The following is a 25,148-nucleotide window of genomic DNA, read 5'->3' as shown; positions in this document are numbered from 1 at the left end:
AAAAATAGAGCGGAGGAGCGGCTGGTGGCACCCCGCACGCTGCCATCCTCACATCCTCTGTCTCACTTTCCTCCGGGGTCCAGCGGCAGCATGGGGAGCTGTAGCGTGATGTGTGGGTTTGCCCAGGGTAAAACCGCAGAACGCACAGGAACCAATGAGTCTGTTTTTATAAAAAAAGACTTGTGGCCTGAGCATTATTTTAATGTGTGTGCTCGTTTCTCTGCGCTGCTCAAATTCAGCTCCAATTTCTGCCACCATGGATCCACAACAAAAAAAAAAAAAGGAAAAGCCCATTTCCCTGGGAAGGTACAAGGCATGGGAAATAAAGCCCAAAATACACAGCAGGGATGAGTTAAGCCAGGAACTGAGAGTTTTCAAATTATCATATAGGACTAATGCTAATAACATATATAATAACACGAAGAAGAGCAGAGTCCTGGCAACGCAAGTGTAACACAATCAATGACAAACACAGGTGTGGGTGTGTTTCCCGGAGCTGCAGAGGGTGCTTTGTGGAGCAGGCAGGTGTCCAAGGTCTTCAGGAGGAGAGGAAAGGGCTTTGATCACTTAAAATATGTGAAGTGGGCACCCATGGAGGATACAATAGGCAGCATTTGGGGGTCACTGAATTGTTTCGGTGCAGGACGGCTCATTGGTGGTAAGTCATGCAACCAGCCTGCGGTGGTTTCTTATTCTCAGGAAACCCACACAGTAAAGGGCCACACACTCTAAAGGAAACCCCGTGCAGCGCCTATCTGTATTCGCTGATACGGAGCTGCGCACTTTCTTTGCCAGCTTGGTTGTGCAGGCAGGGGAAGGGCAGACAAACCCGAAGCCTCGCTTTTGCAAAATCCAGATCTTCCGCAGGCAAAGACTTCAAGGAAGCTGCAAGAGTCGTGCCTGATTTAGGCCAGCAGTATCGAAACCCCTCATTGGAAAGGGAATGGGTTTGCAGAGAAGGCAGGGGTAGAAGACATAATAGGTGTCTAGGGAGACAGGAGAAAAGTCTGCTATGGGAGCGTGGAAACGTGTAAAAGGGGTCATTTCTGTTTCCTAAGCAATGCCTCCAATTGCACGGACAATCCTAGGAGCTGGGGTGGGGCGATGAGTGCTCAGACGTCCCCTTGGGCTTGCATTTCTCGCTGGCTCCAGGCACCTCCCTCCTGAGCCACCAAGATTTGCTCATGGGCTGTGCATAAAACAAAGCATACTTGTTTGATGTCCTTTTCCCTTTTTGTGGGCAGCCAGAGGTATTTCCCCCATACCTCCTTATACATCACCCTACATGCTTCAGTCCACCACGGGATCTCAGCCTCTGGATTCCTTCCCCCAGACAGGGAACCAGCACCTGGCACCGGCCTTTCTGAGCTAGTAACTTGCTTTTGTCCCTCCTCTGATGCTCCGTATTAGCCATCAGCTTCCCACTCATCTCTTGTGGAAAAAAAAAAAAGCCTTGGGAGTTTATACCTCATCTCTGGTGCATCCAGACCAGACCAGCTGTGAGCGGCTGAAATGGGAAGCTGCAGATAGACCCCAAACCAGCTGGCAGGCTCCACTCTCTTTGCCTTGGGGTTTTCTTTCACACATGAGATGAGGCTTGAATCAAAATCTCAGATCAGCATGGACCTCAGCTTGGGGTCTGCCCAATGCTAACCTCATCCTAAGGAGCGAGGTCTTGCTCACTGGGAATTGTGATTGGAGCTACAAGTGGGATCTGGGGATTCGATCGATTCGGGCCTGGTTTTAGTCAAAAGCGGGCGGTTTGTTGAACCAACCCGCACAGATCATGTCAATAAGGAGGCACGCTGTTCTTCTTCATTCCTGAAGAAACTCCCCAGCAGGGCAATGGCACGAAAGTCTCAACATTGGATGCTGAGGGCTGGCCATAGGCTTGATGGAGTCCCGCACAAAATAGAGCCAGGAGAGATTCCCTGCTGTGCTTTTCCAGCTGCAACAGGGACCCCATCTCTCCTAGACATCCACGCCACGCTGCTGCCACCTCTCACCTGCAACACTTCTTCCTCTTTCCCTTGCGATCCCTCTCCTGTGTTTCTGAGGCTCAGCAGCCTCCAGACACCCCTCTGCTGCCCCAGGCAGATCAGGAAACAAAGAGGTGCCAAAGAAGACCTGCTTTCTATGTGGGAAAGACAACATGTGGGCAAGGGGGAGAATGCAGACAAAGGGCCAAAATTCAAGAGGTAGCTATGAAACAAGCCCCCAGTGCATTTGGCATGGATGTTACCCCATCAACGTAGTCTGTGGAGTTCAGATAACCATGCCAGCAGTCACGGCAGGTGCCCCACTCCATCAACGCTGTTCACACTGGTTCACCCACAACCTTTGCACGTGTATTGTCCAAGCACTGTTGGAAAAGTGGTTCACTGACAAACACTGCACGTGTAGTGTACAAGCGCTGTTGAAAAGGTGGTTCACTCACAAACACTGCACGTGTAGCGTACAAGGTGGGTCCTAGCACCTCCTTGCTTCCCAGCTACTGTACTTCACCTCCAAAAAAAACTATCAGTCAAAAGGAGACTGTCAGATCATAGGTGGATCCCTACCTACAGGAAGAGCCTGTCTGCTGTCAGTTTGCCACGCAACCTCAAACATGCCCAGCAGTTAAGTCCTAAATAACTGGGCTTCTGCTTTTTGTTGCAACATCAGGATTGTGCAAAGGAGGGGGTCTAGGTATATGGCTTTTCTCTGTCTGCCCTCCTAACTTCGAAATATATGAAATGTATCTACAGACTTCCCTGAAATTGCAAAAGGACCTACCAACATCTCAGTGGCTGGTTGTTACTTCATGCAGTTTACAGAGCTAGAAGAAACCATGAAATCATCTAGTCCAAGAGCTCCCTGGTCCAGCCAACCTCACAGGTCAGTGAAGCCAAGGACAGTGCTCAGCAGATAGCACCTGGCCCCTTTTCAATTAACAGTTTGATGATACAGGTGCTTGATAATCTGGTCAAGAAAGGTTGGGAACCACTGATTTAGTCTAAGTTGGTGTATGTCACAGGCCTTTGTTAGGTCTTGTGCCTTAAGGCAGCAATGATGAATGAATCTGTAACAACACTCCTGGTCGCCCACCCCTGAAGCTAAACCAGCATTCACAAAAAGCAAAGATTGGAACTGGCCAAATAACATTTCCTTCCCCTCTCAACAACCATCCAACTGCAATTATCAGAGTGGACACACAGAGGGCAGATAAAATCCTTAATGAAATAAACCCAGGATATATTTGTACATGAAAATGGAAAAAGAGGAGGCAAAAGCATGAACTTTGCATTCCCGTATGGGGGCTCAATTATTGTTTCATGTCTTATGCTTAAACATTGGGTTCTTTGGAACAGGAAGACTTTTTTGCTCTGTATTTGTACAGCACTGAGCACTGCCAGATGCTGATTCCTGACTAGGGCTCTTGATCCTATCACAATGCACATAATAATTAATCCCAACAGACCCAATTATCTCTTACTCTTGCTTGTCACTTTGAAGCCAGGCAATAGGATAAATATGGGCTTTCCAAGAAATCCTTTCTCTCTTCCTTCCTATCAAAGCATCTCAGCACAACTTAATTTTTTTCTGAATGGTTTCAAGTATGTGGACATTCATTTTTTTTTCTGACACCACAAAAGAAGAATAAACTCTAGAAAGGATGCCTTTATCTTAAGGCTGCTCACTGTAACTTAAGATGAGTCACTCTTTCAAAGAAACCAAAATATAGAACTGCCAGGAAGTGGACCCACACCAAAGTGAGATCACAGCCATTTTGCACAAATTCATTAATCTTGGAGCGCACAGTTAATGCCCAGGAAAGCTACAGCTGTTCCAGCCAAGCGGCTGCCTCAACCCAAATTCATATAGAATCACAGACAAGAGGAGACTGGACCTCACATCTAGTCCAGCCCCATTCAAAGCAGGACCAGCCCCAACTACATCATCCCAGCCAAGGCTTTTTCCAGCTAGGTCTTCAAAACCTCCAAGGATGGAGAGTCCACCACCTCTCTGGGTAACCTGCTACAGTGCTTTACTGCCCTCCTTGTGAGAAAATTTTTCCTAATATCCAGCCTAAACTTCCCTTGCTGCAACTTAAGCCCATTGCTCCTTGTTCCTGTCATCTGCCCCACTGAGAACAGTCCAGCTCCATCCTCTTTCAATACAAAACAAGACATATACAATAACATATTTTTCTCCAGGTAAAAATAAATCAGAACTTTACTAATCTGCTAGGGGCCTATGGCTGCATTATTTAGTTTAAGACTGAAGCAAAAACAAATATAAATTCATTAGAATGAGGTAAAAACCATCTGCAGGGCTGTGAAATAGGAGCTTCATGACCAGGAGCAGTGAGCAGACAGCAGAACCGCAGACCAAAGGGTGACTTGATTGATGAGACATTGAGACCATAAAAAAAGAGAAGATCATTAACACCTAGGGGGTGAAGAGTTTAGAAGGGATCGGGTAGATGACAATGAGCCATGAAGTTAGCTGATTCCCTCAACGCTGCCTGAGTAGAAATGCCGCTGCCACTGCCAGAAAGTTGCTTTTAAATTTTGGGTGGAGCAGGAATTAAAGGGGTGTGTAAATGCACGAGTGCATCCCCCTGGATCCATCTGTGTACACCTTCCTTCTGCTATGTCCCATAAGAAAGGCACAGAGAAGTATGGGCTAAATTTGATACAGCCTTGGAAAGGTAGTTTGGGAATCTCCTTTTGAATGGGTTTTTCTGAACCATATGATTCTAGAGCAGGGGAATTGCAGTGACCTTTTTATCTCCAAGCAATTTAGTCCCTGGAAAGCGCTTTGTAAATAAAATTAGAATCACCGAATCGTTAGGATGTAAGACTGGGACGGACTCAGGAGGTCATAACTAGTCCAACCGCTTGCTCCAATTAGGATCATTCCTGTTGAAACCATCCTAGCTAGACAAGGGTTTGTCAAACCTTAAAAATCACAAGTCTCTAGGCTCATTAGGCATTTGAATCCAGCAACTCAAGCAAAAATCATCTCTCTTGACCATGTACATATGTGCATGGGTATATATACACAATTACTTTATAAATATATAATTTCTATATGACATAATATAGAAATAACTTTCCATATGAATGGCCAGGAGCACCACAGGGAACTCACCTGGATACATCAGTGGGATCTAGACAGGCTCTCATAAATCTGAGCTGTGTAGTGGATAGAAAAAGGGGGTAGAAAGCCAGCCTCGTCTCAGCTCTGCCAGTGATTCAGTGTCCGATCACGGACAGGTCACTTTTCCTTCCTGTGCTATGGTCTCATCATCTGTAAAAATAGGGAAATGCCTACACTTCCCTGCCTCTTGGAGTCCCTGAGCTTCAATGGGCTGCCGATTATTTTGAGACCTTTGCATCACAATCTTTGTGCTCAGCTGCATCTTTGACTCTGCCACTGGCTTGAAGTATGACTTTGGGCATGCCACTTCCTCTCTCTGGGTCTCTTTTTCTTCTTCCCACCATGCATCAGTCTTGTCTCCCTCTCACACTATGTATATCTCAGCACCTAGCACTGAAGGGGCTGATCTCAGTTGGAGCCAGTAGATACCAGGGGGTACAAATGCAACCTAACCAGAGATTCCTACCATACCCAGCAGAACAGGTTCAGCCAGCCCCAGGCAGCCACGTTTTATCTTAGGTAACCTACTGCAACATTTGCCAACTGGCTGTGCTTCCTCAGTGTTGGGATCTATTCTTGAGGCAGTCAAAAGCGAACAGCAGGGCAAGGTAACCTTAGAGACTGGCTGGTTCAGAGAGGCATAAGCTTTTGTAGGGAACAGCCTATTTCACCCGGTACACAGCTGATCCTTGAAGAAGCAATACTGAATCCTGCCGTGACTGCTGCCATCCTGGAAGCAAGCAGCGGGACAGCACCCCCCTTAAAAAACAACGGACAAATGAAAAAAGCTTTGGTTACAAATCTACAGGAGAAAATTATAAAGGAAAGATTGGTGTCAGAGCCAAAAGATTACTAAAAATCTCATGTTGTTCGCTTCTCTTTCCATCTGATAAGCAGCTGCTCCATTAAAAGATCAGCTCCCTCTACAACTGATAAAAAAACCCTGCTCTATATGGTGGTTAGGCAAAAGGGTTATTTATCCACTCTTTTCTATTTGAGCAGTTTTAGAATCAATCTCGTTAGACACCAGGCCTCCCTTGGAAAGTGCCAGCTGTTCATTTTCATGCATTTTTTGACTTTGGAAAAGTAACAGAGCAATTCTTCTGTTGCAAAGAACTCAGAAACACCACAGCAGGTTACAGTGATTTGGGCACTGTGGATTTCTGTTGAAATCTCTGGGTTTATCCTGTGACTCCTGTGATTTGCATGGATGTATCTGCACACATCACAGTACAAATGTGTGGCACCCCCATGGCACTCTTAAAAGGACCTCATGGCACCCCAGTTGAGAATCACCATGCTGCAGCTTTGCTACGACTATCTACGAGCGAATGTCATTGCTTTCTAGTTTCTTCTTTGCAATATATTTTCCCTGGAAGAAAAAAGGGCAGCTGGGAGGAGGGAACAGCCACTGCTGATAAGGTTGCTTGAAACTGGAATGGAAAAAAAAATCATTGATTTCAAAATACTTTTAATAATAGACTTTTGACCTAAGTTTTAGTAGCTGCCTGCTTTCCACAGGAAGGAGAGCACACCCATGCCCCTGTCCCTTGATGAACTGGGACTGCCTTTCAAAGTATGCCCTGCCCAGCCATTTCCAGCCACCTCGTCTGACCATGGCAGAGCCGGGGAGTGCATGCGGCACAGTTGCCGTTGCCTTTGGGCAAGAAGCCCTCCCCATCCTTGGGGAACGTGGGCCATGGAAGAACCCAAATTAGTATCAGTCGCCTGCCACACCCCATACTCAAGAAACATCCCCATCCCTTCTCATGCCAGCCCCAAAAAGGCCTGGGGAAGGTGTATGCTGGCAGGGGGCATGAAGGGCCAAACCAGGCACGGCTGAGAGGCCACTCTGCTTCACTTTCACAAGCAGCATAGAGGGGACCAGGTGGCAATTCAAACCATTAGGGATGGGGGAACAGGGCACCTCTCTACCCAGGGCTCATCTATACATGCATTTTAATGTGCATTAGTCTATTTTAGACATAAAAATTGTGGTAGAGGTGGTATCTTTTATTAGACGACTAGATCTTTGCCAAAAAACCCCACTCTTTCATTGCAAGCTTTCGGGCACAAACCCCCTTCATCAGGCATTGGAGAAAAGACTGCACACGTTCTCCTCGGTAGAAATGAAAGTTCGTATTTCACAGGAGAGTTTAAGGTGGGGTAAAAGCCATGGGCATTTATACACGTACACTTGTCTGATGCGGCGTGTCTGCCCGCGAGCCGAGGTGCCCGGTGCTGCGTCGCCTGCACGTCAGTGCAAACGGTGGCAGCACAGTTATGAACTAAAACACCTTTCCACGCGTTTTAACTCAAAAGCACGCCACCATCACTCATTGAAATGCGCCTGGCACAAACACGTGTACAAACGCCCCATGATTCAATGCGCGTTCGCTACAGCGCCCCCATGCGTCTGCACACGCGCCCGGGCTCTACATGGCACGCGGGGCCTCCGCAGGCGGCGGGGAGGCGTGGGTGTGGGGGGAAGCGGAAGTGGCGCACCACTTCCGGGTCAGTTTTCACTTTCTCTTTTTTTTTTTTTTCCTCCCCCCCCCCCCCTCCGCGGCGGCGGCGGCGGCGGCGGCGGCGGCACTTCCTGCGCGGGCGGGCGGGCAGCCGGGTGGCCGACATGTTCTCGGCCCCGGGCCGCGGGATGCGGCCCCGAGCTTGAGCGCGGCAGCGGCCATGGCGGACCCGCCCGGTGAGTGCGGCGTCGGGCCCAGGGGCGAGGGGGGACCCCTCCCCCCCACTCCCCTCAGGAGCCGGGTTTGAGGGAGTGACTGAAATGAAATCGGGCAACTGTTTTTTTGGAAATCCTTTGCGGGTGTGGCGGGTGGGCTTCTCGTCATTCTTCTAAACCAGTTTCCCCAAAATGTCTGGGAAATGCCCAAATGTTTGCATGGTGGGGGTCTTACGTTCCTGTTCACCGCCATGCTCACGGACAGGAGATCTACCTGCACCGGGTAGCGAGGTATAGCACACGCTGGGCCGGTGAGCTGGATCTCACTGCTTCCGTGCAGATGATCAGGGGGGTTTTTTAGGGAAGGAGGTTCCCCCTGAAGGATGCATTTGCTATGTGGGATGGGGGTAGTTGCTACATCCCAATCCGGGATGTGAGGGTTTTACAGGTGTCAGGACTATTATGTCAGAAGTATTCCCTGTGTTTGGGTCCCTTTTTGTTTCAGCAAACTTCAGGGCTTTTCTCCTGTCAGCATGCAGGCACGCACGCTTTTTCCTTTAAAAAAAGAGGAAGAAGCAGCAGCAGCAAATTCATTCACCCTTTCGGTGAGTCTGCACCCTGCTGACAATCTTTTTTGCTTGTCCGGTGAAATAGCAAACGCATGGAAATTGCTGTAGGATGTCTTTTTTTTTTTTTTTTTTTTTGTAGCTGCCTAGAGGAGATTCTTGTTGCGTAAAATTGTTTCCATCAGCAAGAGAAAGGATGGATGTTATCATGGTAGGCAAATAACATCCCCATTTTACAGCTAGATGAACTGAGGCACAGATGAGGATGAGCTTGCAGACCTAAAATCAGCCTCGTTTAGTCGGCCGACTTGAGTTTTCAGGGGTTTCATGCGCACATCGTCCTCAAGTTGGTGGGGCGGTGTGGGTTTTTTTGTCTCCTTTAAAGTCAGCCTAGATTTCAGTGCCTAATATAGTGGTTCTGAACCCTGTTAGGCTCAAGGCACCTCTCAAAAAGTGCCGGCTCTTAGCTTTTGCTTATTTTACAGAAAAGTAATATGGGGGTGTTGGTTGTGGGAGTGTTGGTCTAAGGACATTGGCAGACAAGGTGGATCTGATATCTCTTATTAGACTAATTTAAATAGTTGGGGGGAAACAATTTTTTAGCAAGCTTTCAGGTTTAAAAACCCTTTATCAGTCTGAGAGAGTCTCTGCAGTTGGTGTGTGCTCTTCCTGGATGGAACGAATAGTAGTATAGCAATTCTTCTGTTGCAGAAATACTCTGAAAACCCACAACAGGCCAAAATGTTTTAGGCACTCTGGACTTGTATTTGAAATTTCTGGGTTTCTCTTGGGAATCCTGGGTAGGTATTAGCACACTTAGCAGTACAAATATTCTGCATTACAACAGTAATGGAGAATTCTGGGCAACACAACAATATTCTGTACAACAGACAAATATTCTGCATCCTTAAAAGGATCTCATGGCATCCTAGGGTACCACAGGATACCTTGTTAAGAATCACTGATGTACCTGACCCCAAAGTCAGCTGCATGGTCAGAAATCTAATTCAGAAACAAAAGTGAAACTGAATATTCTGACTTGTCTAACATAGTGTACAAGCATGATTGAACAGGATATAGGATGTGAATGGAGGGTAGAAGTGTTGTTAACAATGGGAATTAAACCGAGGGGAGCATTTTGTATGAATTCTGTGCCTACGCTGGTGGGATTCAGAAATACTGGGAGAGTTTTGCTGCAGGTAGGAAGATCTTGGAGAAACCAGGTAGTTGCAAGCTAAACAAATCTTTGAAGACTGAGCTCTGTGATATGCTAAATTGAGAGCAAAGCACTGGGGGATGGGGGGTGTTTAAGCTGCACCACATTAATTGGAGCAAAAATAGAAACCTGAGACCTGACAGAGATCTAGAAATCAGAAAAGTGATGGCTGTCCATTTTAGGCAGTGACCATTAAAAGCAGAATGCAGAAATTGGTGGTGGTGGGGACATTTAAATGTGTAAGTAGCACTTCAATGCCTTGAGGCAAAGCAGGGTTTGGGACCTAAGCAACAAGGAAATTAGCACCACTAATTAGCACTGCTGCTTCAGAGGTGGAAGTGTGGTGGGCCTGGGAATATACAATGCAAGTCCCTGCAATTAAGTGAATTCCTAACAAAATAGGGCACACTGACTAAGGGGTCAGAGTGTTTCAGAGTAGGTCTGGTCTGATTAAAGGGAACACCAAATGGCTGTGTAATAGATTAACAATGGCAACCCTGAAGGAATCAACACTTTCATTAAATGCTAAACTGATGAGCTGCTAATAGGAGACATTGAAGAAGTGTATCCCTTGCTGAGTTGATTGTGTCCCTGCCTTTAGAGAGAACCTTTTTGTCAAAGGAGACACAAGGCCCAGTACTATAAACCAGGGATTCCCAACATTTCTGTGCCCAAGGCCACATTCAATTTTTTAAAGAAAGCAGCAGGCACCAATATGACAGCATTTTTTGTTGGAATAATGTTTTTTACTGGTCATGAAAATGCACGCAGGTTCCTGAATAAACCTCGGGAATGGTGCCTGCAGGCACTGTGTTGAAAACTGCTGTTATAAACTCACCAGGCAGGGCTGGGAGCAGAAAGAACTTTCTCAAATACCATTAAATTTGCTAGTTTGCTTGTAGAGGTTAAGTGTATGGTTTGCTAAAGGGATTACCATCTCTTCAGGCAGCAGAACAGTCCTTTTGAAGCAATCCCAGCATTTTGCTGTACAGATAACAGGTGGAAGATGGTCTAAATAGGTATCCTCAGTCTCCGGAGTCCATGTGTTCCTGCTGTCAGGGCCTGGCAGAAGGGGACAAGGGCTGGGTTCAAATTTAGGCATTTTACACCAGCTTTTCAAACTGAGCTTGAGCCTCCACCCAGAAATATGGGAAGGTAAGGTTTGCACTAGATGTTCTAACAGGAACAGACTTTCCCCTCGCCAGCAGATGTTAAACTGAAACGGGCTTGATTACAAGAGGTGTGGGGAAGAAAGGAGCAAACATATAACCTTAAAGAAAACTGCTGAACCTTCACTGAAAGCCTAAACAGGTCCTAGTCTCTGGCAAACCAACCCACCACCACCTAGCCCAGGCAGTTGGGAAGGGAGACGCACTCCAGGTTGCTGACCCTGACCTGTTTCAGACCCTGGCCTGTTTCGGAAGCAAGCTCAGGGAGTTTAGCTTCTTTAGCAACGGTGAGCAGCTTTTCTTTTCTTTTTTTTCTGAACCCAGCAAAGATACTTCTGGCTACCTGCATTTTTGTGAAAATTTTTTGGGGGGATTTATAAGCTACACAACCATCCCAGGGAGTGATTTCTGTCTGGAAACTCTCCTATTCCTCCCACTCCTTTATGTGTACACCCAGATTGTGTGCTAAAACTGAAGGCTACCCCACTGCACAGCTCTGCCCAGCTTATGGCAAGGGCTGACTCTGGAGTGACCCTTGTAAAACTGTGTACTACCAACATGTGTGTGCCTATGGACGTCACAGTTCGGAAGGGAGGGCCGTGGGCACAGAATCTGATCCGTTTGCCCTTTACCACTGCACACTTTAACGTCAAACAGTATAACCCTAGCCCACAAACAGTGAAAACAGGTGCAAGTTGCCCCTCAAGCATGCATACATGCAGAGAAAGAATACATATTACCATTACAGAACATACCCATACCCAATAGCCTCCTGGGGTTATGAAGACACTTCCCTTATGGATGGGAAGGGTGGAGGGTCTGTAATTGTCTGTTGCAATGATTTGCAATAGAAGATATCTATGAGACTGGCAGCTGCTCTAGGCTTCTGGCAGGTCGGGTACCAGGCTAGGGAGATCTCTGGTCTGATACAGCAAAGCTCTGCTTAGAATAGGAGGAAGCTTCATACCATACTCTTCCCCGTTGGCTTGATTCAGCACACTGAAATTAGTTGCAAACTTCCCACTGATTATTTTACGGATGCTGGGTCTTGCGTCTAGGCAGAAGTTGATTCTTACTGGAATTGTCCCCATTGCAGTACTGCATTGAACCTAGCTTTCTCCACCAAGAAGAAGCTCCCTTGCTGGCCAGGGGCTGGGCATACAGCTTTGTTAGTTATCTCCATCCTCTGGGTTCCCTCATGGGCACAGTCCTGTCCCACGTGTAGCCAGATTTCTTGCCAGGCCGTTTTACCAGCCCCTGCCCAGGTCATTGCATGACAGACTGCCCCACTGGTGCTTGCTGGAAGCCCTAAACCAGAGTGCTCGATGCTGTTCCTGCCTCTGGCATACACCGCTGGCACTGTGGCCAATGTCTTGGAGTGGAAAGCTGGGATGGGGAGGAGAGAGAACAGGTATGGGAACAAGAGAAGGGATGAAGATGTGAGGCAGCACATACCAGAAGGAAGAAAGTGGCAGGTGCCAGCATCACAGATGGAAAGCACCGATGGCCATGAAGTCAAATCGGGGACTAGGAAATGATAAAAACAATAGGGACAAGTCGGGGGGTGTCTGAATGGGAGAGGGAAAAATGTTTTGCGGGAGGTTTTGAGAGCAAAACTCCTTTCTGTATGTTTGGGGCCATCCAGATAGACATGGTGTGCTATGGGTCAGGGCTTTAATGTATGAATGGGTTCAGTTCATAAAGCACTGAGATATGCAGGTGTGGAGAGAGTTTCCTGTGTCCCATTGCAACAGACCCTGTCAGCGTGGGAAATGAGGGCCTGAGTGTGGCTGCCTACATCCGTGGCTCCCAAATGATGGGCTATGGATGTGGCTGCAAGCACAGACAAATGGGGGGCCAAGGGAATTGACTGATTGCCCCCCCATATATTCCGTTACCTCCAGACAGCATCAGGCTGAGACACCAGGCTGCTCTGCGATCCCATGTGGGAAGCTGTGGAGCTGGTGGTCTAATGAGCTCTGCTGAGAGGCAAATCAGAGCTCATTAGCATGGGTGAAGTGCCGCTCTTAGGTGGCTCTGGCTTCTTGTTCCAGAGTTACCACAGGCAGGGGAGGTTGTGGAGGAGGTTGGGGGGAGAAGATGGGGCTGGGGGATGCTGGAAAGGTGAACCTGGGGCTGCCAGGTGAGCTTCAGGATGGCAAAGGTTGCAAACCACTGCCTTTCACTGTTGGAGGTGTTTGCAGCCTGTAACATCCTGCTGTCTGAGCCATGCTTTTGCACTGTATCCAGGTGTTTCTCATTGCAACTACCCCTTGAGTTACAGATGCCATGGTCATGATTCAGCCTCTGAGTTGATATTGTGAACCTAGGTTGAAATTGCATTTGCTTTCCCTGTAACTGTCATCTTTTGCTCCCTAGAGATTGTGACATGTGGCAAAGGAATTTGTTTCTTCACATCTTGTTCTTTGCAGTACAGCAAGCATTTGTTTTTTCATATCCTGGACCATACCCTTTATGAAAGTAATAAGAGGTCATGTGACACAGCCATGTCATCTGATCCATGCAATCACTGTGGGACTGAGAATAGTCTCTGTCTCCTGAGTTTGCCTCTGGTGACCAATTTCTAAGTATCTGTAGTGTCAATTAACTGTCTAACACTCCGTGTTATGTCTCCTTGCTTTATTGCTCTTGGAGAAGTGGCCTAAATGCCTCTTACAGTATCTTACTAATTGGCGTTGCATTATAAGAGTCAAATAATAAAGCAGCATCTTTCCTCTTAGCTCATCTCCGTGCTTTACAGGCCTAATAAGCTGATACATTAAGGCCCTGATCCTCCACATTCATGCTTAAGAATAACTTCACACACACAAGTCACCCCATAAATTTCATTAGTTCTTGGTGAGCAAAGCGATTCAGGTGTACTAGCATTTCCAGGTAAACTTTCTTACAAAATCTGTAAAAAATAGAAAACAACTTAAGAGCTCATGAGTAAAAATTTAGTTAAATATGAGTCACATGTAAGACTGCATATGTTACCATGTGAAATTAAAGACACACTCCATGCAGTCTTGTAATAGTTACTCATTACCTCAGATTAGAAAACCTGAAATTACATGACAGAGGTGCGAGAGGTGCAGAATAAAAACACTGTGTTTCAAAAAAACATCATGAATCGGTTGGTGGGGTCTCTTGGGAAGATAAGCTAAGAGATAAAGTAGTTCAGCAGAGCTGGCAGCTACTGATAATAAAGGGCAACAGCAAGCTTTTGTGATGCAAAAAAAAGCTAGAAAGCATAGGGAAGGCCAATATGCCTGCATCAGGAGCTCTTCAAAGACCTGAAGAGCAAAAAGAAATCTTACAGAAAGTGGAAATAACGGTGCATGTGTGAGGACGATTATAAAGGGGTAGCTGAAACATGCAGGGATATAAATGAGAGAGGCTGAAGCTTCAGTGAGTTACTACAAGCAGCAATGGACAGAAAAGGCAACAAGGAAAAGTCTTCTAAGTACATTAGAAGGAAGAAGACAAGGGCAAGAATGCAACCATTAAATTCCTGAGCAAATAAGGGATGACATGGAAGAGGCTGGAGGATTCAATGCATTCTTTGCTTTAATCTTCAAAGTAAAGGTTAATTACAACCAGATATTCCATGCAATTCATTCAGATGCAGAGACAGGAACACAGGCTCCAATAGGGAAAGAAGGGGCTACATAATATTTAGGTGTCTTAGATAAACCAAAGCCATCACAGCCCAATGAAATTCATGATGGAATATTTAAGAAAGTAGCTGAAATGGACTGGAAAAGGACAAACATAGCACTTAGTTTTAAAAAAGAGGAGAAAGGAGGATCTGGGGATTTATAGACCAGCCAAACTTCAGTACCCATTAAGAGAGCAAATTATCAACACATGTATAAGCACTTAGAGGATAACAAGGTGGTTAAAAAGCAAACAAACCAGCCAACACGTTTTTGTCAAGGATAAATCACACCACATCAAACTACTTTCCTCCTATGGTGGGATGGGTATCTTAGCACATATAAGGGAAGCAGGTGATATGTTATATATATAATGTTATATGTACATACATGTTATATATGATATGCTTAGGAAAGCTCTGTCCTACATGGTGTTCTCACAAGGGAAATCTGTCCTAGGTGAAACCACTGCAAGGTAGAATACACACCTAATGGGGGTGGGGAAACATACTTGGAGAGTCATTATCAATGGTTTGATGTCAAACCATGATGGTCTTTGAAGTAGGGTCTGGGAGGGTCTTTTCTGGGCCCAGTTCTATTCAATAATTTCATTATGACTTGAGTAGTGGAAAAGAAAGGAAACTATAAAATCTGCAGCTGATGCCAGGCTGATATGTTATATATATCAGATGGCTCATAAGCACTGCGGAGGGACAGGATTAAGGTCACAGTTATTTGAATAAATGGGCGAAGTGGTCTGACTGCAGTGAAATGACATTTAATAAAGGGGAGGACAAATTACTACATTTACATAGACATATGAGAGAAGGGAGGCAGTGGTGAGGCCTCAGCTCGAGTACCATGTCCAGTTTTGGATAGCACATTTTAAGAAAGATGCTGATAAATGAGAGGGTCAGCAGACAGCCGCAAGAGTGATGAGAGGTTTAGAGTATCTGGCCTATAGGCAAAGTTTGGAGGAACTGGGTTTTGTTGAGTCTAGAAACTTGACACCTGAGGAAAGAACAGTCTTCCAGTAAGTAAAAATGACTTAAAATGGCTTGTTCTGTGTGTCCACCTGGATAGGAGAAGTAATCAGCTTAATTTGCTGCAAAAAATGATGCAGATGAGGCACTAGGAAAGAAACTTCCCAACAATAAGGGTGAGGAAAGCATTAGGACAGACTCGCTGGGGATGGACTGTCCTTCTTTGAAGGTTTTTTCAGAGCAGGTGAAACAAATACCTGCCACAGACGATCTAGGTTGACACGATCCCGTCTCATAGTGAGGAAAAGGACCCATGATCTCTTAAGGTTCCCTCCAGCACTCACCCCTAGGACTGAATCAGTGATTTACAATTTAATCTATAATCCCATCTAGTTTACTCTTCACCATTTATATTATTTTTCTGTTCCTGTGCTCAGGTTGAGGAGTGGAAGACAGGCAGTTTCACTTTTGTTTCTATTTTAGTTTCACTTTCTTCTTCTCTCTGTTTCATGAACCCTACAAAATAACTCTTGCAGCTTAGTTTTTTCCCATTAAAATAAATTTAAAAAAAAATCAAACACCCCAATCTAAGGTTTGCAGTTTATTTTACTCTTAAGCTTTTTTTAATGCAGCATCTATATGGCATGAAATAGAGTTGAAAGCACCCTTTAATCTGAAAGAGAACCCAAGGTTTTACCATATTTCTAGATTTTGCTACATAACCGCAATTGAATTATTTGATATGTGATTGATACATATTAGGGCATCTCTGTAATTAGCCTGATTCCTGATTATTTCAACCTCTCTCCTTCAACCTTTCTGTCATCTCTCAGACTACACTTTGGGCTTTTCTGAGATTACCCTTTTGGGGGCTTACTTCTGAAAGGTGTCGAACACTGAAATCTCCCACTGAGTTCAGTGCACGCAGCTCTTCAAATACATCCTCCTCCTTTTTTTGATTTGGAGTCCCATCATCTCTCTGTCTCTCTTTCTCTCTCCTTCTCTCCAGCCTTAATGAGCTACTATCCTGTTTCCTAAGGTTATACCCAAGGAAATACAACTACATTTAGTCTGGAGCTGGGGGAGTAACGTTGAACGCATGCAAGTAACTTTATTCTAGCAAGTCATTCAGTTAAGCAAAATGAGGCTATTCAGTCATAAACATTGCTGCATTATCTTTCTTTGAGCCTGGCAGCAAACCTGCTTTAACGTTGAAAAATAACACTCAAGATCCCTGAAACCAGTATTGGCACTTGATAACAAGCAAAAAACATTACCACAGGAGTGTTGGGCTTGTTGCAGCCACATAGCCATTAAGTGTGAGCTCCAGCCTCTGCACCTCTTGTATCCCCTGGGTCTCTTTATCTGCCTTGCAGACTTCAGAGCCTTGGTATCGGAGTCCCCTTCTCACCCTTGGGCATTGGGGAGGGGGGCCAGGCTCCAGGGACACATTGCCTTCCCCAGCCCATGTGTCTTGAGAACAGTGTGGGATGCTGATGGGAAAGAAGAGCGCTTTGCCTGCCTCATAGCATTAGCCCTGATTGTCTGCTTTACCCCCAGAGGTGGGAAAATGGGGTAAGAAAAAAAAATTATATATAGAATACACTGGATGCACAGAGCTGCTTGTGTTATTATGAGCCTAGCTGTATGGCATTTCTTACAGGTAACGTAAGAAATGCCGTACAGCATCAGACAAGTGATTTGGCCTTTTCTGTCCCTGACAGTGGCAGGAGTGGCTGCTATAGAGGGAGAGCATTGAACCGGATAGAGTCTATTCAGTACTCTCCTAGCATCTAACATTATTGGATTAGAGCTGCTGGAAGAAACTTCACCAACCACTCTGTTCAATAGCCATAATAGATCTGCCATCCCTGAATTTATCTAGTCCCTTTTTGAACCCGGCTGTGCTCTCTGCCTGTACCACCTCCTATAGCAATGAATTGCACAAATTAACTACACATTGCATTAAAAAGGGGGGGGGGGTTGTTATTTTTAAACCTGTCTCAAGCGAATTTCAGTGGTTGCCCTCTGGTTTTAGTATTCTGGGACTTGATGAACAATGGTTCCCTGTTCATTGGTCCACAGCCTTCATGCTTTAAGCGACCTCTATCACATCCCTTCTCAGCCTCCTTCTTTCCAAAGTGACGAGTCCAAATCTTTTTAGTCTCTCCTGGTACAATAGCTGTGCCAGGCCCCTGACCGTTTGAGTTGCCCTTTTCTGTACCTTTACTAATTCTACCATGTCCTTTTGAGGTGTGGGGACTAGACGTGCCCAAAGTATTCAAGATGTGGGCTCTCCATGGCTTTTTATAGTGTCATGATGATGATCTCCATTTTGTTTTCAATTCCTTTCTTAATGATGCTCAACATCTTACTGCCTTTTTTGGTTGCTGCTGCATGCCGAACTGACATTTTTAAGAGAGCCATCTGCAGTGACTCCAGGGTTTCTTTCCTGAGTCACAACAGCTAGCTCAAAACCCAGCACTTTGGACATATAGTTGAAGTTATTATTCCCCAAGTGCATTTGTCGACATTGAAGTTCATCTGCCATTTTTTTTGCCACTTGCTTAGCATGGTGAAATCTTTTTGCAGCTCCTCTCCATCCCCTTAGAGTTTGAATGCCTGGAATAGTTTGGCAGAATTTGCAAACTTGGAGATGTCACTGTGCACCCCCATTTCCAGGTCATTGATAAAAAAGTTGAACAAACTGGGGCCAGCACAGATCCCTGTGGAACCCCATTTTTAACCACCCTTCATCCTGAGAAGTGACCATTTAGTAGGAAATCATGAATTTGAGGTAACCTGGGATAGGACTTTTCAGTGTAGTTGCTCGATCCAGCTCTGATTGCCTTGGCCGAAATCTGCAGTGCCAACAGGCTGCAGTCAATCTCTTTGCTAGTCTTATCAGGCATTTGAATTCTGCCATCTTCCTAAATGCAGATGCATATTTTCCAAGCAGCAAACCGTCCACTTTTGAAAGCAGCACATGGCCCCAAATGGGGAAAAAAATATTAGTTGGGGGTTTAAATTAGTTTCAGGCTACTAGCGTGGTCCTAATGTTGGATTCAAGTGAAAACTCGATTTCAAAGGAGTCGTTTAATAATCCTCCCACAAACTTGATGGGGTGAGAGAAACACGTGACTCCATCAGTCTGCCAGTTCTCTGATTTATTTTAACATCAGGCCTATTCCAGATCCTGTTCCACCCCTGAGGCATTTCACCTGGACTAAGTGCAGTTCTGTCCCACCCCAAGTCCCGGAAAAAAATGTTAATGCCCCTAGCACCCTTTCTTGGCTTTAAGGCTAAGTCACGTAAAGCTGTGAGGAGGAGGATGACCTACCTACCTTTTGCGTTAATGGTTTCTAGGAGGTTAGGGTCACTTAGTTGGAAAACCTAAAGATCGGTTGGTGCCTGTGACCCGCAAAGAACCAGGGGCAGAATCCCACCCATTGTGAGCCGGTTTCATTCCAGGCTGGTGCAGGGAAGGGTGGGAACCAAACGCTCAGACTGCCAACTGTCCCCATTGAAGGCTGCAAGCTGGTTTCGGGCACCTGCACATCTGAAGTTAGCCAGGAAAAATGTCGTTTGTGGCAGGTACAGTCATCCACACCCTCACAAGGCAGGTGGATCCTCCATGTCAGAAGCAACTTATGGGTGGGCACGAGGGCATGCATAGAGCTGCCGCTTCTGGTCCTGGGATTTGTCCACAGTGGTTAGGGACTGCTCAGGCGAGTCAGGTGAGCCTAATCCATGCAGCGGAATAAGGGCAGGCGTCACGCTGCTGGATAATCATATACATGAATATTGTCCTATGGTTTGGGATGGGAGACAAAGGCTGCTGTGTTCCTGCTGAAACCCTTGCAAACTGTTGTGGAGGAATATAACCACCTGATCTGAACCGCAGGACTAAATCTGAGCCCATCATCTTTGTAATACCTACAAGATGTTGCAGGGAGGGGAGAGGGAACGAAGCCGAATATAAAATGGAAAGAGAAACCAAACAAATCCAACATATTCTTAACTGTCATCATGAGGCTCAGAACAAAAAATAATACAATAGTTATCTCACAGATAGTTTAGGCTTTTTTTTTTTTTAAAAAAAGCTGTTGGTTTTATTTTACATCTCAGTGTACTTAAGAAATATAGTTCTTCTGTTTCTCACTTTTGTTACTCCATTTGACTAATAATTGCAGGGGATTCGATATAAAATCAGATACTTAAAAGGCATGTGGGAGCAGAGGGAGGGAGTGGGAAATAAGCTGTGTTTCCCAAAGAAAGGCTAGAAAAAGGAAAAGCACTTTCAAAACACAATTTTTATCCCATGCACCAGATTTCCGTTCTCTAAGCTCGTTTCTTAGAGCAGTCCTTTACATCTGTTTTTCTACTGCCCCTTTCATACTGGAATTTCTCTTTCTGCTTCACACACAACAGGGATTATCTCCCATTTATTGCTGTAACTCATATATTGCAGATGTCAAATCATAGTTGGGAACTGTCAGCAGCATTTGCCCTGGTAAATGAAGTGCATGTCAGTCAGTGTGCAAGCATGGGCCCGACATTTTCCTTGTTCCTGATGTTAGATTACTGGTTCTCCACCTCTTTAGATTTGCAGCACCCTTCATTAGACTCTTATCTCTCCTGTTAGATTCAAGACACCCCTCAGAAAATGCCGGTTTTAGTTTTCACTCATTTTTTTTGACTCTGGAAAAGTAAGAGAGCAATTTTCATTGCAAAAAACTTAAAAATGCTGTGGCGTCTTGTGATTTTTCTAACACAATGGATTCTTGTGTGGAGTCTCTGGGTTTATTTTGTGAATCACGTTTGCACACCTACTAGTGCTAACATTGCAACACCCTTGAAAGGCTCTCAGGACGCCCCATGGTACCGCAGCGCTCTGATTGAGAGTCACTGGGTGCATCTACACATGCACTTTATTGCACAGCAGTTTATTCTACCGCACATTAAAGCATTGTGTCAGAAACAGTGCTAATACACTAATGCACAGTAGAAACAGGCTACTGTGCATTAAGCATCACTAAAAAGGCATGCGCTTTTGCTACTGCGCATTAGGGCAGCCTAATGTGCATTTATACCTCATATTAGAGGTATTAAACTTAATATGTAATAGCAAAAGCACATTAATGCACGTGTAAACACATCCACTGTGTTTGATATTTACGGACTTAAGGGAATGAAGAAGAGTAATAGGATTTGAGGCTTAGGGAAGTAGGGTTTTTCCCTTGCTTCAGAGAAAAAAAGAAAGCATGCAAAAGCACCTCAGAAAATGGAGACCAACTAAAAATGAAAAATTGTGAGAGACAAAACCTGACTGTTTCTCACTGCATCGTGCTTGAGTTCTTTTCCCATTAGAAGTGAAGGAGGGACCTTAACCATTTGCCTGTAGAGATCTTACGACAGCTACGTGAAAAAGCAATGATTCAGTGAAAACGTTACTCTTAAAACACAGTGGTGAGGTTCCATACTTACTGTTTTTCGTGACTTCCAGCTCTGGGTTTTTTAAAACTTTGCAAGTTGTGGGGAAAGAAAAACGTATAAAAGCCTATTCCCTTTCTCACTTGTCTGTGCTGGAAACTCAGCCTGGGGTCTGCACACCTTTGATTTGTGTATCATCATTGCTGGTAATCCCAAGAAAGCACTTGAGTTCAGGATTTCCTGTCTCTCAAGTGTTGGGTGTGGGTTAGATTAGATTTTAGCAACCATCACTCCAGAGTAACCCTGTTCAGTGTTTTCTTATTGTCTGTAAAGTGTTGCGGACCCCATTATGGTGGAGATCATCACCGCATGCTGTGACACATAGCCTTGCAAGCTCTAAATGTATGAGCAGAATTTGGTCTTTGAAAAAACCACAAGTGTTGCTCAGTCTTTGGTTTTGATTCTGTAAAGGAAGCTGTTGTTGTGTGCTTTTTCACTGTAACTAGAGTCAATTCGTGGTAAAGCCCGGCTTGGGATAAATTACTTAGAGAAGTCATGGACTCTCCATCACTAAGAGCATGGTAGACAAATGTTTGTCCAGATTATTTGGGTTACAGGACTGGGGTGGGCAGTCCCCCCTCCAGCCCTGGCTGCTGTGATGCTGTAATTCACGGGAAACTCTAAAAGAGCTTTATACCATTTACGACCACGCCGGTCCCGTTTCTGGGGTAAATAGTTGTAAACAAATAAGTTGCACCAAGGAAACACCCGGACTCTGTGCTGTCAGCTTCTCCCCATGGCCCGCAGCAGAAATCCAATATTATTTGTAGCAGTCGAGATAAATCTGGCCCATGGTGGAATGGCAAATACAGTTTCCTGTGGGGTCTCATTTGTCCCTGTGATTGCCAGAACAAAGGGACAAGCATTTCACTTGCATCATTTGCTAAAAGGATTTTGAAGCAGTGCCGGGTCAGAGATAAAAAAGGGAACTTTTGGCTTTGCGTCCTATCAGGGCTTGTCAGTCCTACAGAGCCACAGCTCTCAGCCGATCAGAGGTGGAGGAAGGCCAGGGCTAACGGGGCTTAGCCGCCCACAACTTTTTGCAGCGGCTGGTGACAGCAGCAGCACCACGGCGCCGCTCTCCTGCAGTGCCCAGCGCTGCTCAGTGTGCAGCTGCTCCCCCAGCGCCACTGGAGCACCAGCGCGCACCAGCCCCACGGTGGCCCTGCAGGAGGGAGGGTGCTCAGCCTTCCCCCGCCCCGATAATATTTTCCCCCAAAGCTTATGGCCAAGCTCCCTAGTGGTAAATCAGAGTATACTGATAGTAGTTCCCGTTACCCCACCTCTCCAAACAACATTAGCTAAGCCAGCCAGAACTGGCTTAGATGTGTCCACACCAGAGTTTTGCCAGCAGAGCAATGTCAGGGATTGCTTCTCCCTCCCCACTCCCAGCTGGCATAGCTGCAGCAGGGAAAATTTGTAATATAAACTGGTTCTTGGATCCCTTGGAGAGAAGCATGGGGGTTGAATGCAGCAGTGGTTAGAGATGATTAACTGAGGTAAAAGGGGGATGGCGGGGCTCCCAGCCTTCCTGCTTGCTTATAATCTAAATTGCAGATAGAAACCCTCGCTTTAGGGTAGTTGCTGCCGAGAGGCTTCCCAATAGTTGTAGAAACTAGAAAGGGGCCCAACACAGGATACAGTGGCAAGCCCCGGGGAGTCAGGAATGAGGGCCTCTCCCTTAGAGCCCCCATTTTATTTCACTGCTTATTATAATTAAATGGTTGGATTTGTTGGATGAGCCGCAGGGTGAGTGATGCCTGCTTTTTTTTCCTGTCTGTCACTACCACCCAAGCCAGGGAAGTCCCCTGTGCTGACTCGTAAGCTTTTACCACGATAGAAATCTACTCAAATTGATGCATTGCACACCTGTTGTTGTTTTCCGCCAGGTTTTCACCCGGAGCCAGGGGACCCAGGTTCCCTTTTCCAGACTGCTATCTCGGTGCTGCACAACTCGTACTTGGATTCTACTTTGCGGGGCGGTTTTCAGTACAGCCGAGCGATTTCAGTGGAGAACGAAGTTTTCATCAATGAGGTGAGGTTGGGTGGGTGGGGATTTCCCCAGCATCTTCCATTATCCTGGGTGCTTTAGTCGTTTTGAGGGTGGGGCGCAAGAGATTGCCTATTTATGACAAATATTTGGTTCTTACCTGGAAAGACCGTAGTCCCTTGGTGCATGTTGTGATGACCTTTGTCTAATGTATAACTCCTGAGTAACTCCTCTTTCTAGCCTCTTCAAGACCCTCTTTCCCCCTCCCACCATCCCCCTCCTCCCCAACCCTGAGGTCTTTTTTTAACTAGGGAAGAAAGAGATAATGCAGCTAATCTGCAACCCCAAGACTTCCCCTCCCCTTCCCCCCCCAAGTCCCAGGAGGCCAAGCCATCAGGAGCAGGTTGAAATGCTAATGTGCCCATGCTGGCTTGCATGCAGAAGTTGCTGCTTTTGTGTGGATTCAAAGCAACACAGTGAAAACTGAAGGCCATGTCAGATCAAAATATTTCTCATTCCTTTTATTAGAATCCTGGCTGGGGACAAGTTCCTGTGAGCCTCCTGTGAGGCTCTTGTGAGCAGAAAAGCTCTGCATGGTATTTCCTTAGCTGAAACCATGAATGCGCACACACCCATTTAACCACAGCATGCTTGTCCTAGATATATATTGCTTAAAAAATGGTGTAGAAATACAACCATCATTTGTCTTGCAGTTAAGGCTGTATTCTTGGAAGATTGTAGGTGGCTCTGGTCTCCCTGGCTCCCCTGAACCCATGCAGTTGCTGTTGTTAACTAACATAGCTTTGAAACTCTAGCTGCTGAAAAGTCCTGTACAGTCATTGAGGATTTGGTGTTCACACTACATCTGGATAACCACTTCTTTTCTGAAGTGGAATCTGACACGACTTAAGTAGAAATCAGTGCACTTGCTAGTTCACAGCGATGAGCTGCAAACATGCATGTTCATTTGAAATCAAAGCAAACCAAATATTTTCCTAAGTGCTTGTGGTTTGCTGGACATTGGGGCAAAGCTAAGTAGTCTATCATATGTTCTGGACTATATAATAATCATAAAATGCCTTGTCATTTGATTTTTTTTTTTTTTTTACTTAAATTGAAATTAGTTCCAAGAATTAAGAGAAAATACTAAAAAAAAGAAAAAGAAAAAGCTGTATTCCTGTTCTCGAAAGATCCTGTGATGCCATTCCCTGTGGAACTGATTTTGATTAATACATCCTCTGCTGAAGTTATACTGTAGTTAAATCACTGTGGGGGGGAAAGAAATCTATGTAACAGATTTGCTTATAAAGAAAAAAATCAAAATATAAAGACGTATAATCATGGGTGGCCATTAGAAAAAGCAGACTGAACTGCTCTGAAATCCTATCTGAGCAGCTGAATCAGAGAGGACTTTGTGGACAGCCTGGCCAATATGTTTGACAAGAGAAAATATAGTATAAAATGTCCTCTGCAGTGAAAGACAGGCAGCTCTGCCATTCAGCTTGGCTGGACACTTTTCATACATCTTGATAAGACCAGGAAAATACCACCAGGGACGGGGTCCTCACAGTCTCAAGAGAAGTCTCATCTACGCAACAGAGATAGGCTGACTTAAGTTGCCTTTCATAACGTTGCATGTGCCCACACCCAAATCTGATGCGCAAACCCAGGTGACCCTGCAGGTCTGCAGACAGCGTTTAAGGAGTCCATGAAAGATGACTGTGATTAATCAAAAGTGCGCGAATACCCACACTTACCGTTCAGAGGTGACTGCACTTCTATTTGAAATTTCCAAAGGGGTCCGCACCTCCATTCAAAATTTTTTAGGGGTCCACAAATGAAAAAAGGTAGAAAACCACTGCCGTAGAGGCACCAGCAGTTGTAACCTTTGGGTTCCCAGCCAGCATGTACAGTGTCTTCTGCTGACAAAACCTTTCACAGTGAGGACACCTTATACTGGCAAAAACAGCCAAGCATTTGTATACTTCAGCAGCAAAGTAGTAATGCTGGCTGATAGGAGTTCTGGTGGCAAAAAATTCTAGGGCAGACCTGGCCAAGTGCACTCCTGGCTGGTTGTTACTAGAGAGTAAGAAGATTTCCTTGCTAAACCTTTCTTTATGTGTAACTTTTTGCCCATATATCCGGCAAACTAGCCTCTCAAATGTGACATGCCGTTTCCTCATTCTCCAATGGTAAGAGTGAGTTTAGACCAGCCACCAGTGTTTTAAACCACCGTACAATTTA

The 25,148-nt window shown here is 45.5% G+C and overlaps 1 protein-coding gene across 4 annotated transcripts in view; it reads left to right on the top strand.

Moving 5' to 3' along the window:
- The first annotated feature begins 7,698 nt into the window (after positions 1–7,698).
- The window catches only part of TASOR2 (transcription activation suppressor family member 2), a 79,474-nt gene continuing 62,024 nt past the window's right edge, over positions 7,699–25,148 (top strand). For all 4 annotated transcript variants that reach the window (XM_090041519.1, XM_090041517.1, XM_090041520.1 and 1 more), the window contains exons 1-2: positions 7,699–7,849; positions 22,804–22,949. In XM_090041519.1, the coding sequence (XP_089897645.1) occupies positions 7,834–7,849; positions 22,804–22,949 (162 nt within the window). In that variant the 5' untranslated portion in view covers positions 7,699–7,833. The remainder of the gene's footprint in view (positions 7,850–22,803; positions 22,950–25,148) is intronic.

This window comes from Crocodylus siamensis, chromosome 4 (assembly GCF_052110815.1).
Source record: "Crocodylus siamensis isolate JL-2025a chromosome 4, ASM5211081v1, whole genome shotgun sequence".
NCBI classification, from domain to species: domain Eukaryota; kingdom Metazoa; phylum Chordata; order Crocodylia; family Crocodylidae; genus Crocodylus; species Crocodylus siamensis.
This window is presented reverse-complemented; position numbering and strand designations above follow the sequence as displayed.